Consider the following 27,319-nt stretch of genomic DNA (forward strand, 5'->3'; position numbering starts at 1 on the left):
TAAAACTCTTGTTACAAATATGCATCCTCAGGCCAAAAGAATTCCTGTTTTGGCCATACCCAAAAATATGTCTCAGCCTGCCCCCCTGAATCCATTGTCTCTCTGTTGGGAGGTGAATAACATGCTTCATCACATTTTTCATCATGTGTCTGAAATCATTGCAAAAGACACTACTTATCATGATATATAGTTATCAAAATAGTTTCAACCTTTTTTGTTGTTGTTCTTCTGGTAAAGCTTATGGACCCCTTCTTAAAAGAATGTTTTTAAGTGTATAAGATAAAAAATATAGTATTACAAAAGAAACTGATTATATTGATGCATAGATATCAAATGCTTTTTAAAAATAGCTTTTAATTTTTCAAAATACATCCAAAGTTAGTTTTCAACATTCACCCTTGCAGAGCCTTGTGTTCTAAATTTTTCTCTCTCCCTCTACCCCCTTCCCAAGACAGCAAGTAACCTGATATAGGTTAAACATGTAACCTCCTAAGCATATTTCCTCATTTATCATGCTGCACAAGAAAAATCAGATCAAAAAGAAAAAAAATGAAAAATAAAAGAAAGCAAGCAAACAACAAGAAAAAAGATGACAATATTATATTGTGATCCACATTCAGTCCCCATAGTCCTCTCTCTGCATGCAGATGGTTCTCTCCATGTTGGAGTTGACCTGAATCACCTTGTCAAAAATACTCTTTAAAAAGGTCATTGAAATGAGCTTAATAATCTTTGATCTAAATATTTTGGGAGGAGTTTCACGTCACTATTAATAATTTTTGTTCTGTGCTTTCCGATTCAAAGTGTTTTCTTGTTGGCAGAGAAAACAAAAGTCAAATAAGAGCTGAGTATTTCTGTCTTTTTGTCATCCATCATCCTACCTTTTCTTTCATCTTTTCTCCTCTATAGAGTTTTAAGAAATATTTAAAAATTATCAGCATCAGATCATTTCGAATATTAATGATTCTGATATAGTCCTCTGCACTATGTCATGGATACTGGAAGACCTGAATTCAAATACTAATTCAAACACTTACTGGCTATGCGATCCTGGGAAAGTTGCTTTGAGTGGCAGCTGCTTCTTCTAAAAAATGGAGATAATAACATCTATCTCCCAACATTGCTGCATTAACCACATAAGATAACATATATAAAATGCTTTAGAAAACTAAAAGTTATATGTGAATTTTTATTATTATGCTATCCTTCTATTCCTTTGGCAAAGCCCTGTAGGGACTATGTGAGAAATATTAATATTCAAAATGAGTGGAAGCTGAAAAGAAATGATAAAGACTGAAAAGATAATTCTCAAAATGACATAGGAGATAAAGAATAAAAGAAAAAGCTAAGATAATGGATGACACCAGATGCATAGCTTTTAAAAATAGTAATTTTGTTATCTTTTGTTTTTGTATCACTTCCATTTTCTTGTATCCTCCCCAATCCTTTCTCAGACAGTCATCTTTTATAGTAAAGATTATTGAACGAGAATTTTGAGAATTTCCTCTTCAACTGACTTTGCTTGCAAACTTTTAGGCTATGGGATCTTCTCTTTCATTTCTATGAAACTTTTAAAATCCATTCTTCTGAGTACCTAGTACCTGACTGCCTGGCAATCTATTTTTCCTCTTTTGCAAATCCTAAGGGGAAATTCTTAGGGGAAGCTGGGTGGTGCAGTGGATAGTCACTGGGCCTGGAGTCAGGAAGATCCATTTTCTTGAATTCAAAACTGGCATCAAACACTTACTAGCTTGTGTGAGCCTGGGCAAGTCACTTAACCCTGTCTGCCTCAGTTTTCCAAATGGGGTCATGAAGAACAACAAAAAGGTGAAATTTTTGCTTCCTCTTTGCTTTCTCATGGTTTACCAGCCAGTTTTCCCTTGGGGCTAACCTTGTCTTTTATCTTTTAAAGAACAAAATTTCATGGTATTAGTATTCTTCACATTAGGCTGAGAGAACACTCCAACAGATGTTCAGATGATCATTGTTCCACTATTTCCCAAATGTTTCTTATTTTCTCCTTCTGTCCAAGTGGTCTGTTGTATAATTGATGATTATCTTTTATGTTTCTTTCTCTATTGGACTCTGTTATGGTTCCCTTTTCTTATGTCTCAATTTCCTCAGATCCCTACATTTTAAATATGTAGTGCTATTTCACTCCATCTCTACCCTTTAATCTTTTTTTGTTTTTTAAAGAAAACATTCCCCTCAAAAGCTATATTCCTGCCACATATTCCTATTCTACTGTCTCAAGAATACAGATGAGGTAACGCTTTTCTTCTCATGTTAGCATCTCTAATTCACCTTATGAACAAGTACTTGTTCATACCCACATTTCTGAGGTCATGGATTCTATTGCTCTTGCCTCATTTGTTGGATTTTGCCTCCTATGTAATAGTGTGGGTTTCTAATACTAGTTATTCTTTCTGGCACCTATTACTCATTGTGGTGTCTGACTTGCTAGGTAAATGGAGACTTTTCTCCTTCCCACCTCTTTTTTTTTTTTTTTTTAATTAAAGCTCTCTTAAGCTGAAACAAAATCTGTGTAATATTGTCATACTGATTTTTAAAGGAAGTATGAATGTGGTTGTGGGAAGATTTCGCCTTACCTGTACATGAGACAGAAGGCTCTCTGTCAGTTGTTCTTTTGTGGATATGATGATTTGTCATCAAATTTTAGTCTGTTTTCAAGTCAGGAGTCAATAGTCTTTCACTTGGGAAAAAAAATAAAGACTTTCTTAGAGTAGTTAAAGAGACAATTTTACGGTGCATAAAGTTTTTAAACTCTGCTTTTCAGAATTAATTTTCATACAAATGCTAGCTCTAATTCATTGATGCATAGAGAATCAAATGAATAGATACTCATTGAGCTCCCACTATGTGCAAGGCTGTTGTAATAAAAGTATTCTCTGTTAAATATGTTATCTTGGAGGAAAATTGTCTACTTCCAGGCGCTCATTCCTCTCTTCTGAGCTTCAATCCTGCATCAGCTATTATGTACTAGACATCTCCACCTGGATATTCCATACACGTCTCAAACTCCTCATGTCCAAAATGAAATGCATCTTCCACATACCGCCAACTCATCCTTTACTCCAGTTTCCTTATTTCTTTTGAGCATAATACTGTACTTCTGGTCATCCAGACTCACAACCTTGGAGCTGTCCATGACTTCCCATTCCCTTAGCTTGCTATTTTCTTGTTCATTTTGTTTCAATAGAATCTCATCTGTTGTTTCCTATCTTTTTATTCTTAGGGCCATTTTTCTATTTCAAGGTCATCATCATGTCTCTACAATAGTCTAATTGAACTTCCAGCTTCCATTTCTCTAATCCATTCTCCATACATCTATAAAAGCAATCTTTCTAAAACATGAGTCCACATATGTCAGTACCTGAGCAAGAATCTTTATAAAGACTATTACTTCCAGAATAAGATACAAATCCCTCAGCACAATATGAATTTATTTTATCTTTCCAGGCTTCTTTCACCTTATTTCCCTTTATATTCTATCCAATCCAATACCAGTCTGGTCTTTTTTATTATTTCTTGAACTTGGTACTCTATTTTCTACCTCTAGGTCTTACTAGATCAGTGCTTCTTAAACTTTTGTTCTCAGTATCTTTATACTATTAAAAATCACTAGGGATCTGTCCAAAAAGTTTTTGTTTATATGGGTCATATTCATAGTTATTTACCATATTAGAAATGATTTTAAATTTATAGACTTTCTGTAAGAATTTCAGAGACCTCCAGGATTCTCTGGACCATTCTTTGAGATATCCTCGATGCCTAGAATACATTCCTTTTTAACCTCCATCTCAGGAAATTTCTTGTATTCTTCAAAACTCAACTTAGGGATTATTTCCAATAAGAAATCTTGCCCAGATGTCCTACTTGTTAGTGCACTCTTTCTCTCCTCAAATCATATTTATTAATCTTTAAATTTGGGATTTCTTAGTGGAATGCAAGCTTGTTGATGGTGGAAACATTTCATTTTTTTCTTATATTGCCAGCTCCCTAACATAGTTCCTGGAACATACTAGGTTTATAGAAAATACTCTTTGAATTGAATGAAATAAATTGTTTTAGAACTGGGTAGGGAACAGAGGGATCTATTCAAGTTTTTGCTTATTATTCCAAAATGCCTTTTGAACCAGGTGTGTCAATAGAGCAAAATCTCATCAGTGTTGTAGTTTCTTTAATAGGCCCAAGATAAAGCTATAGCTGACATAGCAGGATGTGGGGCTCTGTAGCTTCTGTTCCTCTTCGCCTCCTATGAGGGAAGGCCAAAATACAGACTTTGTTTGTAGGATCTTGGATTAAGAGGCCAAGTTGAGTGTATGGTCAACATAATTAGGTAGGGTGTGCTGTGTATGAAAGGCTTAATTGTATGAATCAACTTGAAAATTATGGCACAGTCTTGTTTGCCCAGCCTAGCACAGAGGAATAATTGTGGTCCCGTTCCCAGGCATTTACCCTAGCAGGACACACATTAAGGTGGGAATGAGACTAAAAGGATTTCATGTATCGAAGCACAAGAATCTCAACCATTTTTCTTCCTGATAATTGGTAACTCTTAGAGGTTGCTCCTTCCCTTTCTGGCTCTTTCCCCTCGCTGGCTCCCCATTCCTCCTTCACAGGTTTCTGTAAGATAATCACTTTTTCAACTGTAATATAAGTGGCAGCTATTAGTGTTTCTGTGGTTGGTCTCAAGTTTTGCAAAATATTATGGGACCATAGAAATAGAAGTGGAAGAGACCTTAGAGGCCATCTAATCTAACCCTCTTTTTATAAATGAGGAGATTAAGGTTCAGGGAGGTGAGACTTTCACACAGATAGTAAATGATCCAAGCCAAGATTCAAACTCAGATCTATCACTTGAAATTTAGCAGTCTTTTTTATTTCCCTTCTTTTATACTTTAGAGCTAAGAAATGTCCTTGGAGTTTATCTTTTTTTTTTCCTACCTGTGTCAGGTAAGGGTATTTTTTATTTATTTAAGCCAATCCTTCTCTCTGCTCATTCCATCTCAACCTCTCCCACATATTCCATGACTTTGTGCATTCTCTTTGAATTGTTCATCTTCCTTCTGAAGTCTCATTTCATCTACTCCTTGCCATTGTATAGCTTATTTTTATTCAGTGATCATTTATTAAGGATTTGTTATGTACAAGGAGCTGGGATAAGGCAAAAATGAAAAATGAAAAAGTGAAAAGGAAAAAAGGAAAAAAAAAAAACCCTTAATCCCTTTCTTTGAGGAACTCAAAAACTAAAAGTTTAAACACAGAGTAACCTAACACAAATGAATATGTTAACAAGATAGAATGGAATGTAGGCAAAGACAAATTCTAGGCAAAATATCTTAAGAAATGTCAAGAATGGAAAAATCACTCTCAGCTATGAGAGGCTATTTGGAAGAGGTTATACAAGCTAGATCTTAAAGGAATGAAAAATATTTCAATAGGCTGAGATATAGAGTGTTTTCCAAGTGGGAGGAGTAGAGATAGGCTACACGAATATACAGAGGTGGGAGAAGGCAAGCTGAAATTGAAGAACAATTAGGAATCCATGTTACCTGGAATGTATTGTGTGAGGGGGCAATAGTGAGAAGATAATTTGGAGTTAGATCATGAAAGGGCTTAAATGCCAAGCTGAGGAGTTTATATTTTATTTATGGGCCACTGAAGACTTTAGGGTTAGATTTGTAAATTAGGGGGGATTATGTAAGGAATGAAATAGAATAGGAAAATGTCTTTTTAAAGAATTTAGTATTTTATTTTCCTCCAATTTACCTCAATGTAAAAAAAAAAATTAGTTTTTAATATTTGTTTAAATTTTTAAAAAATTTTCTTTTGAGTTTTAAATTCTTTCTCATTTCCCTCCCTTCCCCCAGTTGAGAAGGCAAGCAATCTGATATAGGTTATATACATACAGACATACAAAACACATTTCCATGTTAGTCATATTATGAAAGAAAACACGACAAAATAAAACCCAAGAAAAACAAAAGAGTAAAAAGAAGTATGCTTTAATCCGCATTCAGACTCCACCAGTTTCTTCTTTGGAAATGGACAGCATTTTTCATCACAAGGCCATTAGAATTGTCTTGGATCATTATATTGCTGATAGTAGCGATTAGTCACAGCTGGTCATCATATAGTATTATTGTTACTATATCCAATGTTCATCTGGTTCTCTTCATTACACTTTGCGTCATTCATATAAGTCTTTCCAGGTTTTTCTGAGAGCATCCTGCTCGTCATTTCTTATAGCACAATAATATTCCGTCACAATTATATATATCAACTTGCTCAGCCACATCCCAGTTGATGGCCATCCAGGAAGGATATCCACAATAAAGTCCTTTGACCTACTGATCTCTTTGTTAGGCATATACCCCATGGAGGTCAAATGATAGAAAGATCCTGTATCCACCAGCACTTTTGATAGTTCTTTTTGTGTAGGCAGTGAGCTATAGGTTTTTCCCTCCTTCTACCTTCCATCCCATTACAGTCGCTATAGCCAAAAAAAGAAAAAGGTCAGGTTGTAATGAAAATAATTTTATGTTTATTTACAATACCATTGTTAGAAATTACAAAGAAACAATAAGCAAATTTTAAAATAGTAGGGAAACCTTGAGTAATGAAGATACTGATCTTTGTATTGAGTAAATTCACCTTTATTTCAGCGATTTCATCCTTTTGGAGGGTAAAACCGGGAGAAGAAAAGGCTCCAGCTACTACCAAGCATAGAGTCGATCCCTTGGAGTGTCCCACATTTGCTGCTTCTTTTGCTATTGCTCAGTCTTTCCATGCTTCCCTGTGGCCTTCTCCAGAGACTATTAAAAAGTTCCACTCAGGAGAAGATTCTGCTGAGGCAATTCCAGGCCCATGAAATGTCTCCTTCTGAGCTAGAAAGAAATTCAACTCTCTTGGTCTTTAGTAACTTCAAAAATGATTGTTATAAGTCAATGAGGGACGAGATGGGAGAGGGCAGTTATGAAAGCCTTATTGAGGCTAGATAATATGACTTTGAAGTGGCCTTGAATCAGCATGGTTTTGTGACTTTGTCTAGTTCAAATGGAGAAGACAGGTGGATGCCTTTTCTTAACAATATTGCTTCTTTTTTCTCTCTGTGTGCCCCTCTCTCCCTCTCTCTCCCCATTTCCCTCTCCCTCTTCATTTGCCTTTCCTTCTCCTTCTCTCTCTCTTCCTCTCCCTCTCTTTCCTTCGTCTCCTTTCTCCCTTTCCCTCTCCATCTGTCTCTCTCTGTGTCCTTTTCCATTCCTTTATTTTTTTTCCCTAAAATCTTTAGTATCACTTGATTTATTTTCTTAAGTTCCATCCATTTACATTTCTTTTATAAGTAAGATTAGTCTGGCAATCATATAAATGATGAATTGGAAATGGCAGTAACAATACTTGTTGGGATATTATTATAATAATTCATAAATAACAATGGAGAGAGGAAGAAATTAGCTCCTTGAGGGCAGGGACACTAGGTTTTGTCACTCTCCTTAGTGCCTGGCATAGCGCTTGTCAAAGAAATTATTTCTCAGATTCCTTGAAGCTCTGATAATTCTGTGATTCTTAAACATTCAAGCACCAGGTCACACAAAATGTTGATTTTTAATTTTTAAATTAGTTTTATTTAATTTTTAATTTATGGAACAAAAAATATTTCTATAACACAGAATAATAAAAAATGATTGCAAATGAACCTGCAACTCTGTAATGTACAACTTGGTATTTCTTTTAAATATATAATAAATTATCTTGTAAATTTTTAAAATACTGATTTGAGAAAATGAAACAGAACTTATTAGCATAAGACTCATATTTCTTATATGATAAATGATTGTCTGTAGGAAAGATGAAGCAGCGTGACCTGAGAGGTTCAAGGAAATGGGGATCATTTTTAGCTAGTAAATGTGTTCCTGAAGGAGATTGTACCTGACTTAAGAATTACAGGCAGTGGAAGGATAATGTTAAAAGAGATATGGGTATAGTATCGTAGGCTTAGAACTAGTTGAAACTTTCAAAGTCATTTAATTCACTCTCTTCATTTAACAAATGAGTAAATTAAGAAAGACAGTGTGGACAAAGTTAGGGAGGAAGGAGAGGACAGAGGAATTCCTATACTTTTGTCACCCCAAAATTCATGGAAAAGAGAATTTCTGACATTTTAATTATCTACTAATATTTCTATAGCTAAACAAAACAGAAGCTAATACTGGTCAATCAACGAGTATTAAATGTTCCAGGATATATATGGAGATATAAAGACAAAGAATGAAACCATTCCTATTGTCTAGAAGCTATATTTATAGGACTTATGTGGGGGAGTTTATTATAGGATCACTAGAAAATTATTTAAATAATTTTAGGAAGGATGAGGACTTATCTCTGTCTTTTTTTTTCTTTTAAGTGTCAACTCAGACATCATTACCTGTAAGAAATCTTTTTCTCATCCCCCTAGCTGCTTGTGCCCTCTCTTTCAAATGACTTTGTATTTAACTACTTTGTATATATTTGCATTGATCAACTTTATATTTATGCTATATGTATTTTTATGTGTACTTATCTTCCCTAATTAGGACATATACTCCTTGTGAGTAAAGCGTTGCCCTTTTTTTAAATTCTTGTAAATCTACAGTTCTTGGCACTTAGTAGGGACTTAATAAATATTTGATGGTTACTTTTACAAACTATGATTTGGAAGAAAATTGTTCTCTTAAAAGACTACAACACAAGAAAAGATACAATTCATATGACCCCAAAATGGTTCTCTTTTCAACGTAAGTTTTTAATACAAGCTAATGTGATAATAACAGCAACAACAACCGTTTTATAGTACTAGCTCACTATGTGTCAGAATAAATGCTTAACAATTATCTCATTTAAACACTTTTAACAATCCTGGGAGGTAGGTGCTATTATTTTCCTAATTTCCCCCAATATATTGTAAAAAAATTTAAACATTTAAAAAATTTTTGACTTCCAAATTCTCTCTTCCTCTAGTCTCTCCCTTACCCATTGAAAAGACTAGCAATATGATATCAATTATACATGTGAAATTGAACAAAAATTTCCCCATTAGATATGTTGCAAAAGAAAATACAAACCAGAAAACAAAGAAAATTTTTTAAAAGTATGCTTCAGTCTTTATTCAGATTTCATCAATTCTTTTTCTGGAGGTGGAAAGCAGTTTTCTTTACAAGTCCTTCAGAATTGTCTTAGATCATTAAATTGCTGAGAAAAGCTTAAGATATTCACAGTTGATCATAGGTAATATTGCTATTACTGTATACAATGTTTTCCTGATTCTGTTTGCTTTACTTTGCATCAGTTCAAACTCTTCCTAGATTTTTCTGCTCATTATTTCTTGTAGCATAATAATATTCCATCACAATCATATATCATTATTTGTCTAGCCATTCTCCAGTTAATGAGCATTCCCTCAATTTCCAATTCTTTGCCACCACGGAAAAAGCTTCTATAAATATTTTTCTACATATAAATCTTTTTCCTTTTCTTTGATCTCTTTGGGAATATAGACTCATTAGTGATATTACTGTGTCAAAGTATACGTACAATTTGATAGCCCTTTTGGCCTAGTTCCAAATTATTCTTAGAATATTTGGATCAGTTCACAACTCCACCGATAGTACATAAGGATCTCAATTTTTCTCATATTTTTTGCCAATATTTATCATTTTCCTTTACTGTCATGTTAGCCAATATGATAGGTATGTGATGGTGGCTCAGAGTTGTTTCAATTTGTATTTCCAAAATCAATTGTGATTTAGGACATTTTTTCATATGACTCTAAATAGCTTTGATTTCTTCTTAAAACTGCCTGTTCATATCATTTGACTGTTTATCAAATGGGGAGTGACTTATAGTCTTATAAATTTGATTCAGTTTCTTTTATCCCCATTTTCACTGAATGTACATATATGTAAGAAACTGGAGTCACTAAGGTATTGCTATGCATTTACAAGCTTATGGATGTTTATTTGTGACTGATTTAATGTAGTTTTTCTATATATTTTAAAGCAGTAAAATTTTAAATATTTATTCTGCATTATATACGTACTTGTTTCCCTTATTACAATGCAGTTTTCTTGGGAGCAGATTTCTTTCTTTTTTTTCAACCTGCAGCATCTAGTCTGGCACCTGGTAGGTACTTAATAAAAGCTTGTTCAGTGAATGATATCACACATATGATTGGTGGAATACAAATGTAATTGATGATGAGAATACATCATTATGGAAACTGTGGCTGATCTTTGCTTATATCACAAGGACATTTTGTCCTTTCAGTCTCCTCTATAAATGCACAGGAATGATCTGCTTTAATTGGGTATCGAGCCGCCTGATGTAGCCAGGCATTCCCCTCCCTGCCTTTCTGAGGGTTGTCATTTTTTTAAAGTCTTTATCCTGAATATAGCATGCATCAAATACAATTGGCGTCCCCACTTGCACGGCAGAAGAGAAAAAGAGGATTGTACATGAAAGTGGAGATCCCTATTAGATATAGCCTGTGGGATTTTTTTATTCTTTTCTGAAATGATACATACTATTTGTAAACCTGTCATTTTTCTTACTAACATTTTACAAAGTGAATTTATCTGTTAAACTGATGTTGCCTTAACTTGCCATTTCTTTCCACTTGGAATGTATTTTTGCTAACTAAGTAGTTTGGAGCAATTTTTAGCTTCTTTGTTATAGTATGGAAGTTGAACTACTTAAATTTCTTTTGTTGTTTGTTGTCTGACTTTTCACGACCTAATTTGGTTGTTTCCCGCCACAAAAATGCTGGTATGGGGTTGGCTAGCCTGGAAGCCACTTTAAATATGGCCTCAGACACTTAACACTTCCTATCTGTGTCACTTTAGGCAAGTCACTTAACTCCAATTGCCTTAATAAATAAATAATTTTTGAAAGAAACTGAAAAAAAAAATTAGTGTGATTTGCTATTTCTTTTCCATTTTATAGATGAGGAAACTGAGGCATACAGGGTTAAGTGACTTGCTTAAGAAAGTATGAATGATGCAGATTAAAAGAAGGTGTGCATATTTTTCTCCCTCAAAGAGAATGGTTGATTAACATTTACCAGCACACTCTTGCATGTGCCCTAAATATTGTTCTGCAGGAGTGGAGTAAAAAGGTCAGAATAAAGTCTTCTCCAGATTGGTGGCTTGGAGACTGTGGGATGACAGCAGCAGCAGCAACAACAACTGGCATTTATATGGTAATTTAAGATTTGCAAAGTGCTTTGCATCTCAATTCAGCCTCATGATGTTCTTCTCTAGGACTATTTCTGAATCCACAGCATAAGTGGATTCACTTAGCGTAAGATGAGGACCAGTGTCCATGGTGGAACCATAACCAGCATGGAAGTAACATAGGGGTTGAGGACCCTCTACCAGCCCATGTCCTTCACATGGCACATGCAGCTGCTGCCCCTGGCACTCCCACTCTGTTTGTGGCTCCTATGAAACTGCAGAAAGATTTCTGCAAATATTCCAGATAAAAAATACTTTTTCAACAAGTAAAATGGAAATATGAGAGTAACTACTCTTTCCTAAGAGTTTCATGCATTTTTTCAGTCATGTCTGGCTCCTTGTGATCCACTTGGGATTTTCTTGGCAAAGATACTGGAGTGGGTTGCCATTTCCTTCTCCGGCTCATTTTATAGATAAGGCAAATAGGTTAAGTGACTTATTAATCAAAAAACTCATTCAATGTAGTAAACATTAAAGGCAGAATTTGAATCTAAGCCATCTTCTCTTCCAAATCCCATATGAATCATTGCTGTGCTATTGTGTGATTGCCTTCCATGACTCCTTCTCATCTTCAAATTCTTTTTGCCCGGCAGAAAATATTCCTAATTAGGCTGTTGATCATTGACTCTTATCATGGAACTCTCTCTGAGAACAGAAATTTTGATTTCTTAAAAACATTATTTTAAATCATCCTTAATGATTCATTTTTTCCTACTTCTTTGAAAATAACATTTTGGATATATAAGCCTCCTAAACAGAGCTTGGCACTCTCTTCATATTTCCATTTTACTGCTTGAAAAAGTTTTGCTTTTTTAACTGAAATATTTGTCAGAAATGATCATCTTTCCTCTAGTAGTTTTATACAAGTTACAGAGTGGAAGGTTACTTTCTCTTATGATAGCCTTGTCTACATCTACTTTGGGGACCAAGAAATGGAATTTGTATTTTTTTTTAAAAATGGATGAAATTTTTTGACCTAAGAAAAGACATATTATTCAAATATATCTCTCATTATTACATGGATAGTGGAACTAGAAGTGGAATAGACATTAGAGGCCCACAATCTGGTCCAGACCCCTTAAGGATTTACAGATGAGAATTGTGTCTTCTTTCAATTATATCATGCTTTATTTTATTTCCACAGAGTTAATAATTTTATCTGCTATATTAAAAATAGCTAATATTTCAATAGTATCTACTATGTGCCAGGTGATATGCTAAATACTTTATAATTATTGTCTTATTTTATCATTATGGGAGTTAGGTGCTATTCTCCATTTTACAGTTGAGTAAAAGACTTATTCAGTCATATAGCTAAATGTCTAAGGTCACATCTGAACTCAGATCTTCCCAAATCCAGACCCTGTGCTCTAACAACTGCACTATCTAGATGCCTCATTCACTCATTCTTCCCTCAATAGCATTTTATTTTTCCAAATACATTTAAAGATAGTTTCCAACATTCTTTTTTTTTTTTTCTGTTGCTATTTTTTTTATTAAAGCTTTTTATTTTCAAAACATGCATGGATAAGTTTTCAAAACCTTGCAAAACCTTGTGTTCCAAATTTTCTCCCCTTCCCCCCACCCTTTCCCCTAGATGGCAAGTAGTCCAAAATATGTTAAATATTTTAAAAATATATGTTAAATCCAATATATATATATATATATATATATACACACACATATTTATACAATTATCTTACTGCACGAGAAAAAAATTTTTTAAAATGAGAAAGAAAACAAACTGCAAGCAAATAACAGCAAAAAGGGTGAAAATGCTATATTGTGATCCATACTCAGTTCCCACAGTCCTCTTTTTGGGTGTGTAAATGTCTTTCATCATTATAAAATCATTGAAACTGGCCTGAATCATCTCATTGTTGGAAAGAGCCAGGTTCATCAGAATTGATCATCATATAATCTTGTTGTTGCCATATACAATGATCTCCTGGTCCTGCTCATTTTACTCAGCATCATTTCGTGTAAGTCTCTCCAGGCCTCTCTCTCTTTTATTTTTAAAGCTTTCTATTTTCAAAGCATATGCACAGGTAATTTTTCCACATTGACCCTTGCGTAGCCTCCTGTTTCAGATTTTTCCCTCCTTCCCTCCACCTTTTCCCCTAGATGACAATAAATGCTTAATTTCAAAATAAAAAGCATTTTATTGATGCTTTAAAAATTGTCATTTCCAAGTTTTCCTTCTTACTCTTCTTTCCCTGTAGAACCCTGATTTGTATAAAATAAAAAAAGCAGCACATTGTCTGACATTTGACATGTTTAGCCCACCACATGTCTCTCCCAGGACTTCTGGAGTCAAGATTGGTCATTAGGTTGCTCAGAGTTCTGCATCATTAAGTTTTTTTTTTAAATTAAATTAAATTAAATTTTTTAATGAACAGGAATTCACCATTAGTTTTTAAAAATGAAAATCTCAACAGGAATATATGATTCAGTTATGTAGATCAGTGTACAGACAGTTCTTGCTTTATGTAAATTCATATTATGCAAATTTGACTTTATACAGAGAATTCTGAAAGAAATTCACATTTTTAAAAATAGTTATTTTAACTTTATTATACAGTAGTATGTTTTCTCTCTCTATCCTGTTTCTTGGCTCTGCAGCCCCTTAGTCCTTTACCACCTCCTCCCCAATAAACAACAAAAATAGTCCTCAGGTGAAAGTGGAAGGATGGATGTTTAGAGGGGTCATCCCTCCACCCATCCTTCCTTTTATCTGTGTTGGAGTCTGTCCCAGGACCCACATGTTCCTCCTTTTGCTCCCTTGTCCCAACGAGTCCATGAATCATGGGCCTTCCCCTTCTCCTCCATGTACAGCCTCACGGACCCCTTCCTACTTCCCTCTCTCCCTTCCCTATATCTGAAGGCAAATTCCCATTACATAAAATTATTTTACATAAAAATTACTTTAGGTGCAGGTCTGTGTACCTGTCCGCTTATGTAAAATAAGAACTGTCTTTATCATCTTTATCACAATCAGTTCTTTGATATTTTGTAGATATCTACTACAGTGTTAAGCTCTGGGAACAAAAAAGCAAAACAAAACAGGACAAATTGAGAACTCTCTTCTTTCCAAAAAATCAAACCCGGTCTTAGTTTTCAAGGAACTCAGAATAATGTGTACAAATAAGATACATCTATCTGTCTGTCGGCTTATCTATACATACACATACATGTATATAATATACACATAAAAAACATACATATGTATACCACAAGATAAACTGAGTGAGGGATGACCTTGGAAGGAGATGTTACTATTAAGGAGGACTTTTTGCAGAATATGGAACTTTAGTTCGGACTCGGCGGTTAGCCAGGGGGAAACAGGGAGGTAAGAGTGTCTTGGGATGAGGGATGGTGGAAACTTGGGATGTTGGGGGACAGATGGTGGGATTATATGAGGAACAGCAAGAGGCCGGTGTCAGTGTTATTGAGTAGAAGATGGGGAAAAAAGGAAGGAATTATGAATGTTTTAAAGGGCTTTGAATATCAAACAAAGGCAGTTGTGTGTGAGTTTAGGGATGGAGAGTGTCTCTGCATAGAAGTAAACTCAAATGTTATTACCAAAGACCTTTACGCTTTGCCTTTCTCCTACTTTTTCTCACCCAGAATTTGGGCATCTTGCCTTAGCTTGAGGAAGCCCTTTAAATTTTTTATGACTTTGTGAGTGTCTGATATCTGAACCTAATTAAGCAAAGTATAGGGAAAACACAGCATGAATGTCAAAGCAGGGCCTAGGATAGTTGAATATTAGGTAATCGCTCTCTTACCAAGTGGGTATCACACTTGTGTAGTGTTTTATATTCCTCCAAGCATTTTCAAGCACATATTCTCATTTGTTCCTCTCTATTGTATTTGATAAACATAGATATTGATTATCAGGTCCCTTTTATCAAGAAGATAGAATGTTATAGTCGTTAGAAGGCTCGATTGTCAGGCTTGATTAGTTATACTGGTGTTCTCCTAGACTTAAATCTCTTGGTGCCCTAAGAGAAGATTACATAAGAATTGTTCATTTGCAAATTTTTCTGCACTGTGGGGGAAAAACTATGTGTGTGTGTGTTCAAGGGCATACATGCTAGTGTGTTAACAGGAATGAAAATTAAGATCTAGCCAGGTTAAATGATTTGGTGAAAGACTTAAAAACCTATAATTTTATTGCATCAAGTACCACTTCCAGGTTTGCAAAATACTTTTTGTAAATTGTCTTTATGAACAGCAACCCCGTGAGGGAGATATTTGAGTGTGATTATCCCCATTTTACAGGTGAGGAATATGAGACTGAGGGAATCTTAGTTAATGGATGTCTGAAGTGGATTTCTCCAGATGCTCCTTCCGTTGCTCTTTCTGCCATATCATGCTGTCTCTTTTTTGTATACTTGTGTCCCACCTCAGAAGTTGGCTCTTTATGGAACCAGCTCACGTTGCTTTATGTAGAACACCCTTAAAAGAGGAGAGGGTGGAATATTAGGTGTATGTTATTGTTAATTACTGTCTCTGATGTACGTAATTTGAAAATTAATGTTGCTCTAATTATATTGATACAGTGAATAGTTATTCCCAGCATTTGAGTCAGATAAATTATGCCTGTCTGGATAAATTCATCTTGAAAGCCTTAAAGTGCTTAAGGAGTCAAGGGTATGCAGAAGCAAACCCTTTGTTCTGTGGTTAATTTAGCAGGAGTTAGCAAATGTAATTGATTTTTAAGCACGTGGCATCAAGATGAGCATCCCCTCCAAGGAGAACGGGAGCTCTCTCTCTTATCCCTTGCCTGATAGAGCTTTTAATTTTAAGAGAAATAACTCATTAAATGTTTCTTTCATAATGGAAGTTCAAGGGGCTCTAAGTAGATATGAGTCTGTTGACTGGATGAAGGTTTTTGACAAGAGCCTTTGGGCTAAAAGCCAAAAGAAATTCCTTCTCTCTATTCTTTATTAACTTCCCTCTGGTCTTTATTAATTCCCTCCCCTCTTTTTTCCTTTTTTTTTTTTTTTTTTTTTTTTGTTCTTTAGGAGTTGTAAGATTTAGAGCAGGAAGAGATCTTTGTGATGGCTAGCTCTGTCTCTTATTTTACAAATGAGGAAATTAAGGCTAAGAAAGAGAGAAAGTAGTTTGATTAGCACCCAGATAGACTTGGGATGGGAACCTTTGCCCCAAAGACTCTACTGGTCTTTTCATTATACCAGTGTTTTAGGAGTGTTCCCTAAAGTTTAGTTCATGGACCTCTTCTTCTTATATCATCTCCCTGAGGAATCACATCCATTTTCATGGCTTCGGTGATTATCTCTATAGTAGAATCCAAGGTCACAATGTCTATTTTTGACTTCTCTCCTGAGGTCCAGATGTTTATCTTTACCCCCCTGTTTTATATCCTTCTGGGTCTTGAAATTCAACATATCTAAAATGAAATGAAAGTTTCTATTCCTATTTCCTATGGTGGCATGATGGATAGACCTGGAATGAGGAAGAACTGAGATTAAATCTGGTTTCAGATACTTATGACTAGTGATGTGATCCTGGGCAAGTCATTTAAATTCCTTTCTCCTCCTTTCCTGTATCTGTAAAATGATCTGGAGAAGGAAATGGCCAACCGATCCAGTGTGTTTGCCAAGAAAACCCCAAATGGGGTCACAAAGAATTGAACATGATAGAAATAACTGAGCAACAAGTTCTTTGCTATTTTCATCTCCAGTTCATTTTGCAGGTAAGGAAATTGAGATAAATAAGGTTATGTGGTGTACTAAGGGTCACACAGCTAGTAAGTGTCTGAGGCTGCTTTTGAACTTAAGAGGATGAGTCTTCCTGATTCCAAGCCTGTACCAAGCTGCCCTCATGCAAAATGCCTCTGACATTTCCTTTATGAAGCCTTCCCTTTCTGGCATTGTCAAAAATTTACAGCATAATAATAGGCAAGTCATTTAATCTCTTTGTAACTAGTCATAGCATAGTGAGTGATTCAGTCAATCTCATTTTCCTTATTTATAAAATGGGGATCATAGTATTTGCACTTAACCTCACAGGGTTATAATAGAGTTCCCTTTGTAAACTGCAAAAAGCTATATAAATTTGAGCTACTATTACTATTATTATTATTATTCTCTTAAACCTTAAAGTGGACATGCTTTTGCCTTTCTTAAACAAAATCCCATAGGACTTTGGTATCATTCATATGATTAGCAACATTTCACAGAACTGCCATGAATATATTTTAACCAAACCTCCACTGTAATACCCTGTTTGATTGCTGTGTTTGTACAGTTGATTGTCTAAAATGCAAATAGTTACTTCCTTGATTATGATGTTGATCCTGTGGAACTAGCCCTCCACACAGTGTTTTAGCTAAAATTCTTTTAGACAGAACTGAAAGAAGATATTAGATGTGGGATTGAGGGTTTGGTGAGATATATAGAGATGAGCAATCAAAATGGTAGAAAGATCTTGAGTTCATGTCATATAATAATATCTAACTCTAAATCTGGAGTCAGAAAGAATTGAGTTCAAATCCAGCCTCAGATGCTTATTTGCTGAGTACCCTATGCAAGTCACTTGTCTGCCTCAGTTTCCTCATCTGTAAAGTAAATTGGAAAAGAAATGATAATCCACTCTAGTATCCTTGTTAAGAACACCCCCAAGTAGGGTCACAAAGAGTTGGACCTGGCTGAAACAAGTAAACAACATTTATGTAGCACTTACTGTGTGTCAGACACTGTACTGTACTAACTGCTTGCTTTATAATTATCTCATTTGATCCTCAAAACTATGTTCAGTCTGGGAGGTGATAAGCAACATTAATTAATCTTTAAATATTTGAATGGCTATCCCCAGAAGTGTTAAGGCTTGTTTTTCTTGGTGCAGAAGAGAGAAAAAGGTAGAAGTTCTATAAAGGCAAAATTATGCTTGATTCAAAGGGCTATTTTGAATATATTTATATTTAATTTAATATATTATATTTAATAGGGCTATTTTGAAATGAAACTGGCTGCGTAGGGAGCTAGTGAGTTTTCCCTCAATAGAAGACTTAAAGGCAAAAGTTGGATGACTGCCATGTTGTAGCGAATTCTTCTTCAGGGATACTTTGGACAATTTAGTCACTGATGTCTCTTTAAACTTGACAATTCTGTGATTCTATAAACTCTAAAGTTCTCTGTGAAAAATTAATATTATTCTTTTACTTATTTATTTCTATTAGTAGATAGCAAGCTTCTTGCAGGTTCATGACTTTTGTTGTTGTTCAGTTGTTTTAGTCGTAAATGACTTTTGTTGACTCTGTTTTGGGATTTTCTTGGTAAAGACATTGGAGTGGTTTGCCAGTTCTTTCTCTAGCTCACTTTACAAATGAGGAAACTGAGACAAACTGAGTTATGTGACTTACCCAGGGTCACACAACTAGTGTCTGAGGTGGGATTTGAACTTGGGTCTTCCTGGCTCTATTCACCATGTCACTGAGCTGCCCCATATGCCAGTGCTTTTGGATGTAATAGATGCTCAAATGTCTTTTGAATGATTGATTGTGATGCAGACAGTGAGTCATGTTTCTGACTTAAGCAACAGAAAAGAAAAGCTTGCAGCTAACATGGCATATCAAAATTTAGGAAACACTTTTCTTACAATTTATGAATTAGGTAATGTGATTATTATTCCCATTTTACAGATGGGAGAACTAAAACTCAAGGAAGTTGTGTAATTGCATAGAGTCACATAGCTAGTGCCAGTGCTAGGACTTAAGCTCAAATCTGCTAACTTTTAAGATCAGCAGTCTTTTAATTATGTTATGGATAGTCAGATTGCTCAATGGATAGAGCATTAGGTCTAGAGTCATCAAGATTTATTTTCATGGGTTTAAATCCAGCCTCGGACTTACTGACTATGTGACCCTGGGCAAGTCAGTTAGCTCTGTCTGCCTCAATTTCCTTATCTGTCAAATGAGCCACTCCTATGTCCTTACCAAGAAAACCCCAAATGGAGTCCCAGTGAGTTGGACAGACCTAAAGTGAATGGCCAACAATAATAAAAAAATTACATTATATTTCCTTTTATAAGAAAACTAAGAAAAACAAACACAAAGCACTGGACTGTGAGATAGAAGACTAGTTCTGAGCCATTGGACAAACCTCTTCCTTGGGCTTCAATTTCTTTTCTCCTATAAATAAAGGGATTAGGCTGAAAAATCAGAAGTGTCCAGCATATATTCTGAGAGCCACGTGGGACCTATAATATTCCCTAGTGCTATCCAAAATATGATTGAGAAATATTAAACAAAATGAATGGAAATAAAAGGGCTATAAAGCCGTGAATTTACTTTGATCCATCCAGCAATACCATGACTAGGTCTGTACTTCAAAGAGATTAAAAAATAAAAATATGTACAAAAATATTTATAACAGTTCTTTTAATGATGGCAAAGAATTGGCATTGAGGGGATGGCCTTCATTTGGGGAATGGCTGAGCAAATGATTGTACATGCTTGTGTGGAATATTATTGTGCTTAAAGAAATGACAATCAGTTTGCTCTCAGGAAAACCTGGAAAGATTTACATAAACTGATGTAAAGTGAAATAAGCAGAAACAGAAATTGTACATAGTAACAGCAATGTTGTATGATGATCAACTGTGAATAACTTAGCTATTCTCAGCAATTCAATGTTCTAAGACATTTCTGAAGGACTTATGATGAGAGGTGCTGTTCATTTCCAGAGAAAGAATCAGTAAAGTCAGAATGCAGATAGATGATACTTTTTCTTTATTTTCTTTATTTCTTTGTTTCTGTTTCCTTTCAAGCATGACTTTTATAGAAATGTATTTTGCATAACTATACATGTATATATACTACCTATGTAAAATTGCTTGCCTACTCAATGAGGGAGAGAAAGGGAGGAGGAAGGGGAGAGAATTTGAAAGTCACAATTTGAAAAAAAGAATGCTAAAATTGTTTTTATATGTAAATGGGGAAAAATAAAATGTGAAGTTTTAAAAAATGAAAATAATATAAAACAGATAATATATTTTTTAGCATTAATCATCCACAGGGCTCCTTATATGTTGATTAGTGACTCCTGTTTGAATTTGAATTTGAATTTGGGGTTACTGCAGTAGATGTCCTCCTAAGGTACCTTCAGTTCTAACGTCTTGTACTTTTAAATACAAGAGTATTGAGACATGTACTGTTGGAGAAGTCTTAGTAGAATGAGAATTTTTACTTGACTTAAACTGTTTATTTTAAATGAATATGTTTTTGGGTGTGAGGCTGCATAGTGGAAAGTTTGCATAAATACAAATTTAATTAGGAAGGCCTGGGTTTGTATGTTGGTGCTCCTCCATGCAAATTGTGGAATATTGTACAATTTATGGCTCTTTATGCTTTGGCTTCCTTCTCTGTGACATGGAGAGATTGGCTACCACTAAAGAGTTGATATGAGGATAAATTGAGGATAAAATGACGGAATGTGTGTGCCATTTTTTGAGATCATCAAGTACTACATTGAGGCTCACTGTCGATCATTGACAATACTCAGATCCATAAGTTGACTAATGTTCACAGCTAGAAAGAATGGTGAAAAAAGTTCATAAATTGTCTTCCTATTAATATTTTAATCCCTAATGGTAATTGCTAATAATAAGCAGTGTTTTGTGTCTATCATGCATTAGCATAGAAGGTGTTAAATGAGTCTGGTTTATCTGGGGTGAAATAGCGACTTGTGAATGTCATACAAAATTTCATTATTAATGGCCATTAATGTTCTATAATTAGGACACAATATATTAGTGAAACAAACAATTAGCTTGTTAGAAGTGTGAGTAGCGGCTAATTTTGAATTTTCCAAATATTATTCTCTGTTGTGGACATTTAGCATTCATTCATTAATCCTAATATAAATCTTGGTCTTCTTGGATGCATTTGTTCATATATGACTTGGACTAACATTTGTCTTAGAATAATGACAGCTCAGACTTCTAGAGTACTTTTAAACCTTTTGCTTGTTTGAGGCAGGCAAAAATAAGAGGTGATTCCCCTTTTCAAATGGGGAAACTGAGGCCCTTCCAGATTAAATGATTTGTCTATGGTCCCATAAGGCAGTTGGGTGGTATAATGGATAGAATCCTGGACTTTGAGTCAGGAGAACTTAAGTTCAAATCTGGCCTCAGATATTAATTAGTTGTATGACCTTGGGCAAGTCCTTTAACCCTGTATCCCTCACTTTCCTCCTCTGTCAAATAAGCTAGAGAAGGAAATAGCTAATCTCTCCAATGACTTTATCAAGAAAATCCCAAATGGGATCACAAAGAGTCAGACACTACTGGACCAAAACTGATTTCACGTAAGTAGTATGTATTGCGTCTTGCTTTGGATGGAAACTCAATTGGAAATTAGTAATGTTTATTTTAAAAAAATCAAACTGGAAGCTGGTCAAGGAGAAAGGGTTTGTTTATTTAGCCAAGGCTGACCAAATTCTTAATATGTTGTAAGTTAGGGGACTGAGCAGCGTGTACAAAGTTTAATGTAGTCATTAGAATCCTAGCATCTGAGAGTTAGAACTGGAATGGGTCTCAGAAGGTATCTAGTCCACTCTCCTCATTTTACAGATGACGGAACTGAAGTCTAGGGAGGATAATTGAACCATAAAAGTATGGTCATATCAATAATAAGTAAATCTAGGCCTTCTATCTGTGGCCATAACCCTTTCCCACTTTTCCCACTTTGAAGGGAGATTCCTTTTGATGGGAGTCATCCATAAGTCTTTTGTGGCAGAGGGGTAGCCTTGAAAAATTATGGGGGGAAATGATTATTCCAATTCAATTTTGCAAGCATATCTTAAACTTATGTGCCAGGTATCATTCTGGCTGCTTAGGATATAAAGACTTAAAAAAGACTAAGTATAAGAGAAGGTCCACTTCCCTCAAGGAGCTTACCTTCTAATTGGAATTGGGAGAGCAACAAAAATCACAATGTCTCTTGTTTCTGAATGCAGGTGCTAGCCACGGGATTAAGTGGTCTCTACTCTTCTTTGCCCACGAAACTAGAAGAGAAAGGTGATGAATGGCATTGCCTTCTGAAGGATGACTGGTTACTTCTGCCTTCTCTGGTCCAGTTCATGAATTCTCTGGAGTTTTGCAATGCAGTCATACAGGTACTGGAGAGAAACAGCAATAATGAATAATGCCTTGATCTAGAGCTTTAAGGATTACCAAGAATCTTCCCACAAACATACTCTGATTTTTGGGATAGAAATAGGAGCGTTCCTTTTTTTCCACTCATGAGAAAATGACTTGAGCAAAGTTACTTGGGTAAGAAGTGTTAGAGCTGGAATTCAAAATCTTAGCATCAGCCTCTTAGCCCAGCATTTTTCCTTTCTCCCTGGACAACTCACCTAGAAGACAAGCGATTTGATGAATTGAAATGCATCAGCATTTTATTTTAATAAATGCTTAATAAATATTCATGACTTATTTAAACTATGCATAATACCTTTGAATACATAAAAGTCTAATTTTATGGGCTCCCAGAAAGTTTGAAGGAAAAGGAAAATGGGGGCAGAAGCTTTTTGTGTTCTCCTTCCCCAAACTGTTAATTCTGTTGTGTTTATCCATTTTATTGTCAACAGTAATTCGATTCCCAACTCATTAAAAAGATATTTTTAGCTGTCCATGTTCTTTAAAATAGACCATTTTTACTTCAAGTTCTTCATGGTAGTCTACAAAAGAAAACATTTTATTTTGCTTAATGGTGCATACTGACTGAAGAATGTTGTTATCCCAATTGAATTTAGAAGTTGTTAAGTATCTTCTAAGCAACCCAAATTAAATTTCCTTCAAAATTGGTCTGCTTGAAAAAAAAAATATACAGCTCTCTATATTGGGCCTCTTGATTAGATTTTCCCCTCAGCTTTTTTGTAGCTATTCTTCATCAGTATCCAGATAGAAATCAGATTTTACATTTCTCTGGCACTAAATGGGCCCCACTAATGTTTTATTGGTTTATTGCATAAATATTACCTTTGTTTTGGAGTTTTTGATTTGTTCCAGAAATCATTTACTTTAACGGTGATTGTGGGCTGATGAATGTTGGCTATAATCTATTTATTTGCTAAATGAAGAAATAGCTTCTGGAAGAAAATGTGGGTAAATTACATACGTTCCCATCTCATTTTTATTACTCAAATGAGGGAAGCTTTATTTATACATAAGATAAATGAATTACATCTTAAATTATTTTTCTCTCTCATCTTGCAGTCTCACAGCATTTTCTTGTAGAAGGGTTTAGAAATAAAAAGATGGAACTACTATTATTTTCTCCCCAAATGCACTCTGATTGAGAAAGTGTTGGTAATTTAAAGATCAAGTCTCCATTCCCTGGTAATTGGTTTTCACTTTTTTATTTTATTTTTTTTTTAAAGAAAGAGAAGCCACTGTAATGGCTTTCATTAAGGACAGGAGAACCATACATTTTGGAATAAGTTTCAAAATTGAAATCATATAGTTTAGATTAGTTCTTTTAATGATACTGCAAAGATTACTTAAAAAAGATGTTAGCACAGGGCTCTTGCATGCAAGAGATGTTTTAAAAAGAATAAAGCAGACCCTCTTGCATGAGTGATAGTGATCTCTGCTTGGGAGTGGTATATGTTCTGCAAAGCTGTGTTTCTAAATGAATTGCTGCTGCCATCTTCAACTCCTGTCCCAAAATATAGTTCACCATTTTTTATTAAGTTGCAGACTAATAATGCCTTCTTCTAGCAATGCAAAATTGCTTAATCGTATACCTGGATATTATACCCTCGTATACATGCATGTATACATACATACATAATCAAGAGATCACTAGAGATGGATTGGGAGAGTCTTGGGTTCAAGTCTAGACTCTAAGTCTAGTTATGTGACTCTAGGCAGTCAGATAACATTTCTGAGCCTCAATTTCCTTCTCTGGAAGATAAGGCTAATAATAATTTTACTATTGTTGACTTCTTACTATAGTATAAATTTCAATTCAAAAAACATTTATTATGTACCTACTGTATGCAATGCATTATACTAGGTGTTGGAGTTAAAGACAAGGAAGAAATAGTTCCTACCCTGAAGGAGCTAACATTCCACCAGGAACATGCTATTTTAGTGTTTAAAGCTACAGAAAACTTTAGGTATCCTTTAGGCCAACCCATTTGTTTTGTAGATGAGGAAACCAAAAGGTAAAACTAGGAGTAGCTGATATACATTTATTAAGTGCTCATTGGATGCTAGGTTCTCATTAAGCCCTGGACCACAAAGAAAGGTTAAAAACAAATTCACATTCTAATTGTAGAGGAAATACATAAATAACTAGGTACACTATCAGATTGGCCAAGATGACAGAAAAAGACAATGATAAAGGTTGGAGGGGATGTGGGAAAACTGGGACACTGATACATTATTGGTGGAACTATGAAAGGATCCAACCATTCTGGAGAGACATTTGGAAGTATACCCAAAGAGCTATTAAACTGTGCATACTCTTTGATCTAGCAGTGTCTTGACTGGAATTGTAATCTTTAAGATTAATCTTTAAGATCTTCAAAGAGATCTTAAAGAAGGAAAAAGGACCCACATGTGCAAAAATGTTTGTAGCAGCTCTTTTTGTGGTAGCAAAGAATTGGAAATTGAGTGGATGTCCATCAGTTGGGGAATGTCTGAATAAATTAGGGCATATGAAAGTAATGGTGTATTATTGTTCTATTTTTTAAAAAAATCGATGAACAGGCTCATTATAGAAAAGCCTGGAAAGATTTATATGAACTGATGCTGAATGAAGCGGTCAGAAGCAGGAAAACATTGTACACAGCAACAACAAGATTGTGTGGTAATCATCTCTGATAGATTTGGTTCTTTTCAGCAATTCAGTGATCCAAGGCAATACCAATAAGCTGGGTGGAATGTGTCATCTACAGTCAAAAAGAGAACTATGGAGACTGAATATATAGCAATGCCACTGTTTTTCCCCTTATATCTTTTTTCTTGGGGTTTTTGCCTTTTGTTCTGATTTTTTTTTCCCAACATGACTCATATGGAAATATGTAAAAAATGAATGTATATGTATAACCTAAGAAATAGTAAAATTAAAAAAAAACAACTAGGTATATATAAGATAGATAAGATCAATTAACTAAGGTTACCTTCTGTTTACTCTGGGTATATACGATATTTATTTATTTATCTGAGATGCATATATATTGTATGGGATAGTAGTGTTCCCCAAAATAATCAAAGACTCTCAGAGTAAGAAAAAGGAAAAAAAAAGTATTTATTACAGTCTCGTGATAAAGGGCATCTTCCATCTGCCTGTGTGTTTGTCAGAAAAAAAAAAAAAAATACAAAGCATAAACTGCAAAACACAAGATTAAATACCCTGAACGCAGAAGCCCTCACCTCCCCAACCTGACCTCTTCCCCATTGTTTGGAGGAGTCCAGGCTTACATTATAATCTCAGAAATCTCATCCAGAAACAAAAGAATACAAGTAATAAACTCTTAAGAGAAATCAAAACCATCATCATGTCAAAAGAAGTGCTTAAATGCTAATTTAAGAGCCGGTGGGAAAACAGGAGGGGACAAACACCTGCAACTTTTAGCTATAACTCTATTTGTTATTATAAAGTGACTTGAGTCATTATTAATCAGAGAAATGCAAATTAAGACAACTCAGAGATACCACTACACACCTGTCAGACTGGCTAGAATGACAGGGAAAGATAATGATGATTGTTGGAGGGGATGTGGGAAAACTGGGACACTGATACATTGTTGGTGGAATTGTGAATGTATCCAGCCATTCTGGAGAGCCATTTGGAACTATGCTCAAAAAGTTATCAAACTGTGCATACTCTTTGATCCAGCAGTGTTATTACTGGACTTATACCCCGAAGGGATCTTAAAGAAGGGAAAGGGACCTGTATATGCCAAAATGTTTGTGGCAGCCCTGTTTGTAGTGGCTAGAAACTGGAAAATGAATGTATGCCCATCAATTGGAGAATGGCTGAATAAATTGTGGTATATGAATGTTATGGAATATTATTGTTCTGTAAAAAATGACCAGCAGGATGAATACAGAGAGGCCTGGAGAGACTTACATGAACTGATGCTGAGTGAAATGAGTAGAACCAGGAGATCATTATATACCTCAACAATGATACTGTATAAGGGATATATTCTGATGGAAGTGGATTTCTTCAACTGAACTCAGTTTCAATTGATCAATGATGGACAGAAGCAGCTACACCCAAACAAAGAACACTGGGAAATGAATGTAAACTGTTTGCATTTTTCTTTTTCTTCCTGGGTTATTTCTACCTTCTGAATCCAATTCTTCCTGTGCAACAAGCGAACTGTTTGGTTCTGCACACATATATTGTATCTAGTATATACTGTGACATATCTAACATATATAAGACTGCTTGCCATCTGGGGGAGGGAGTGGATGGAGGGAGGGGAAAAGTCAGAATAGAAGTGAGTGCAAGGAATAATGTTGTAAAAAATTACCCTGGCATGGGTTCTGTCACTAAAAAGTTATAATTATTAAAAAATAAATAAAAGAGCTAATATTAAAGAAATTTAAAAAAATAAGGTGACTTGAGATTATTAAGATATAAAGCTATATATCCTTGAAAGTGTCTTCACTCAGTTAATTTCCCACATATATGTATATACACATATAAAATATATCTACATATAAGATATATACAGCGGGAAGAGAAGGTAACCTTAGTTAATTGATTTACTGAAGCTCATAGTTATTTTTGAGTTGTAAAAATGCCTTGTCTTTCTTATCCCCTTCTAACCTGATCCTATTCTTGATTCTCGAGCTGTTTCCACCTCTGCCCCAGATATATTCTCAAGCTGGAGATGACCTCACCCTTGTAGTTCAATTCTTCCCCAGAATCAGCCTTTTAAACAGCTGTCCAAGCTACTGTTTACTTCTAGCCTGACTCTACTTCAGACTTTTTAAACTTTTAAATCTTGCCTCTACTGAATACCTTCTCCACTCTC

The 27,319-nt window shown here is 35.0% G+C and overlaps 1 protein-coding gene across 2 annotated transcripts in view; it reads left to right on the top strand.

Annotated features, from left to right (window-relative positions):
- Positions 1 to 27,319, top strand: part of FAM160A1 (family with sequence similarity 160 member A1) — a 360,515-nt gene that overhangs the window by 230,500 nt on the left and 102,696 nt on the right. For both annotated transcript variants that reach the window (XM_023505946.2, XM_023505947.2), the window contains one exon: positions 22,277 to 22,435. In XM_023505946.2, coding sequence (XP_023361714.1) covers positions 22,277 to 22,435 — 159 coding nt within the window. The remainder of the gene's footprint in view (positions 1 to 22,276; positions 22,436 to 27,319) is intronic.

The sequence above is a fragment of the Sarcophilus harrisii genome, chromosome 6 (assembly GCF_902635505.1).
Source record: "Sarcophilus harrisii chromosome 6, mSarHar1.11, whole genome shotgun sequence".
Lineage (NCBI taxonomy): Eukaryota > Metazoa > Chordata > Mammalia > Dasyuromorphia > Dasyuridae > Sarcophilus > Sarcophilus harrisii.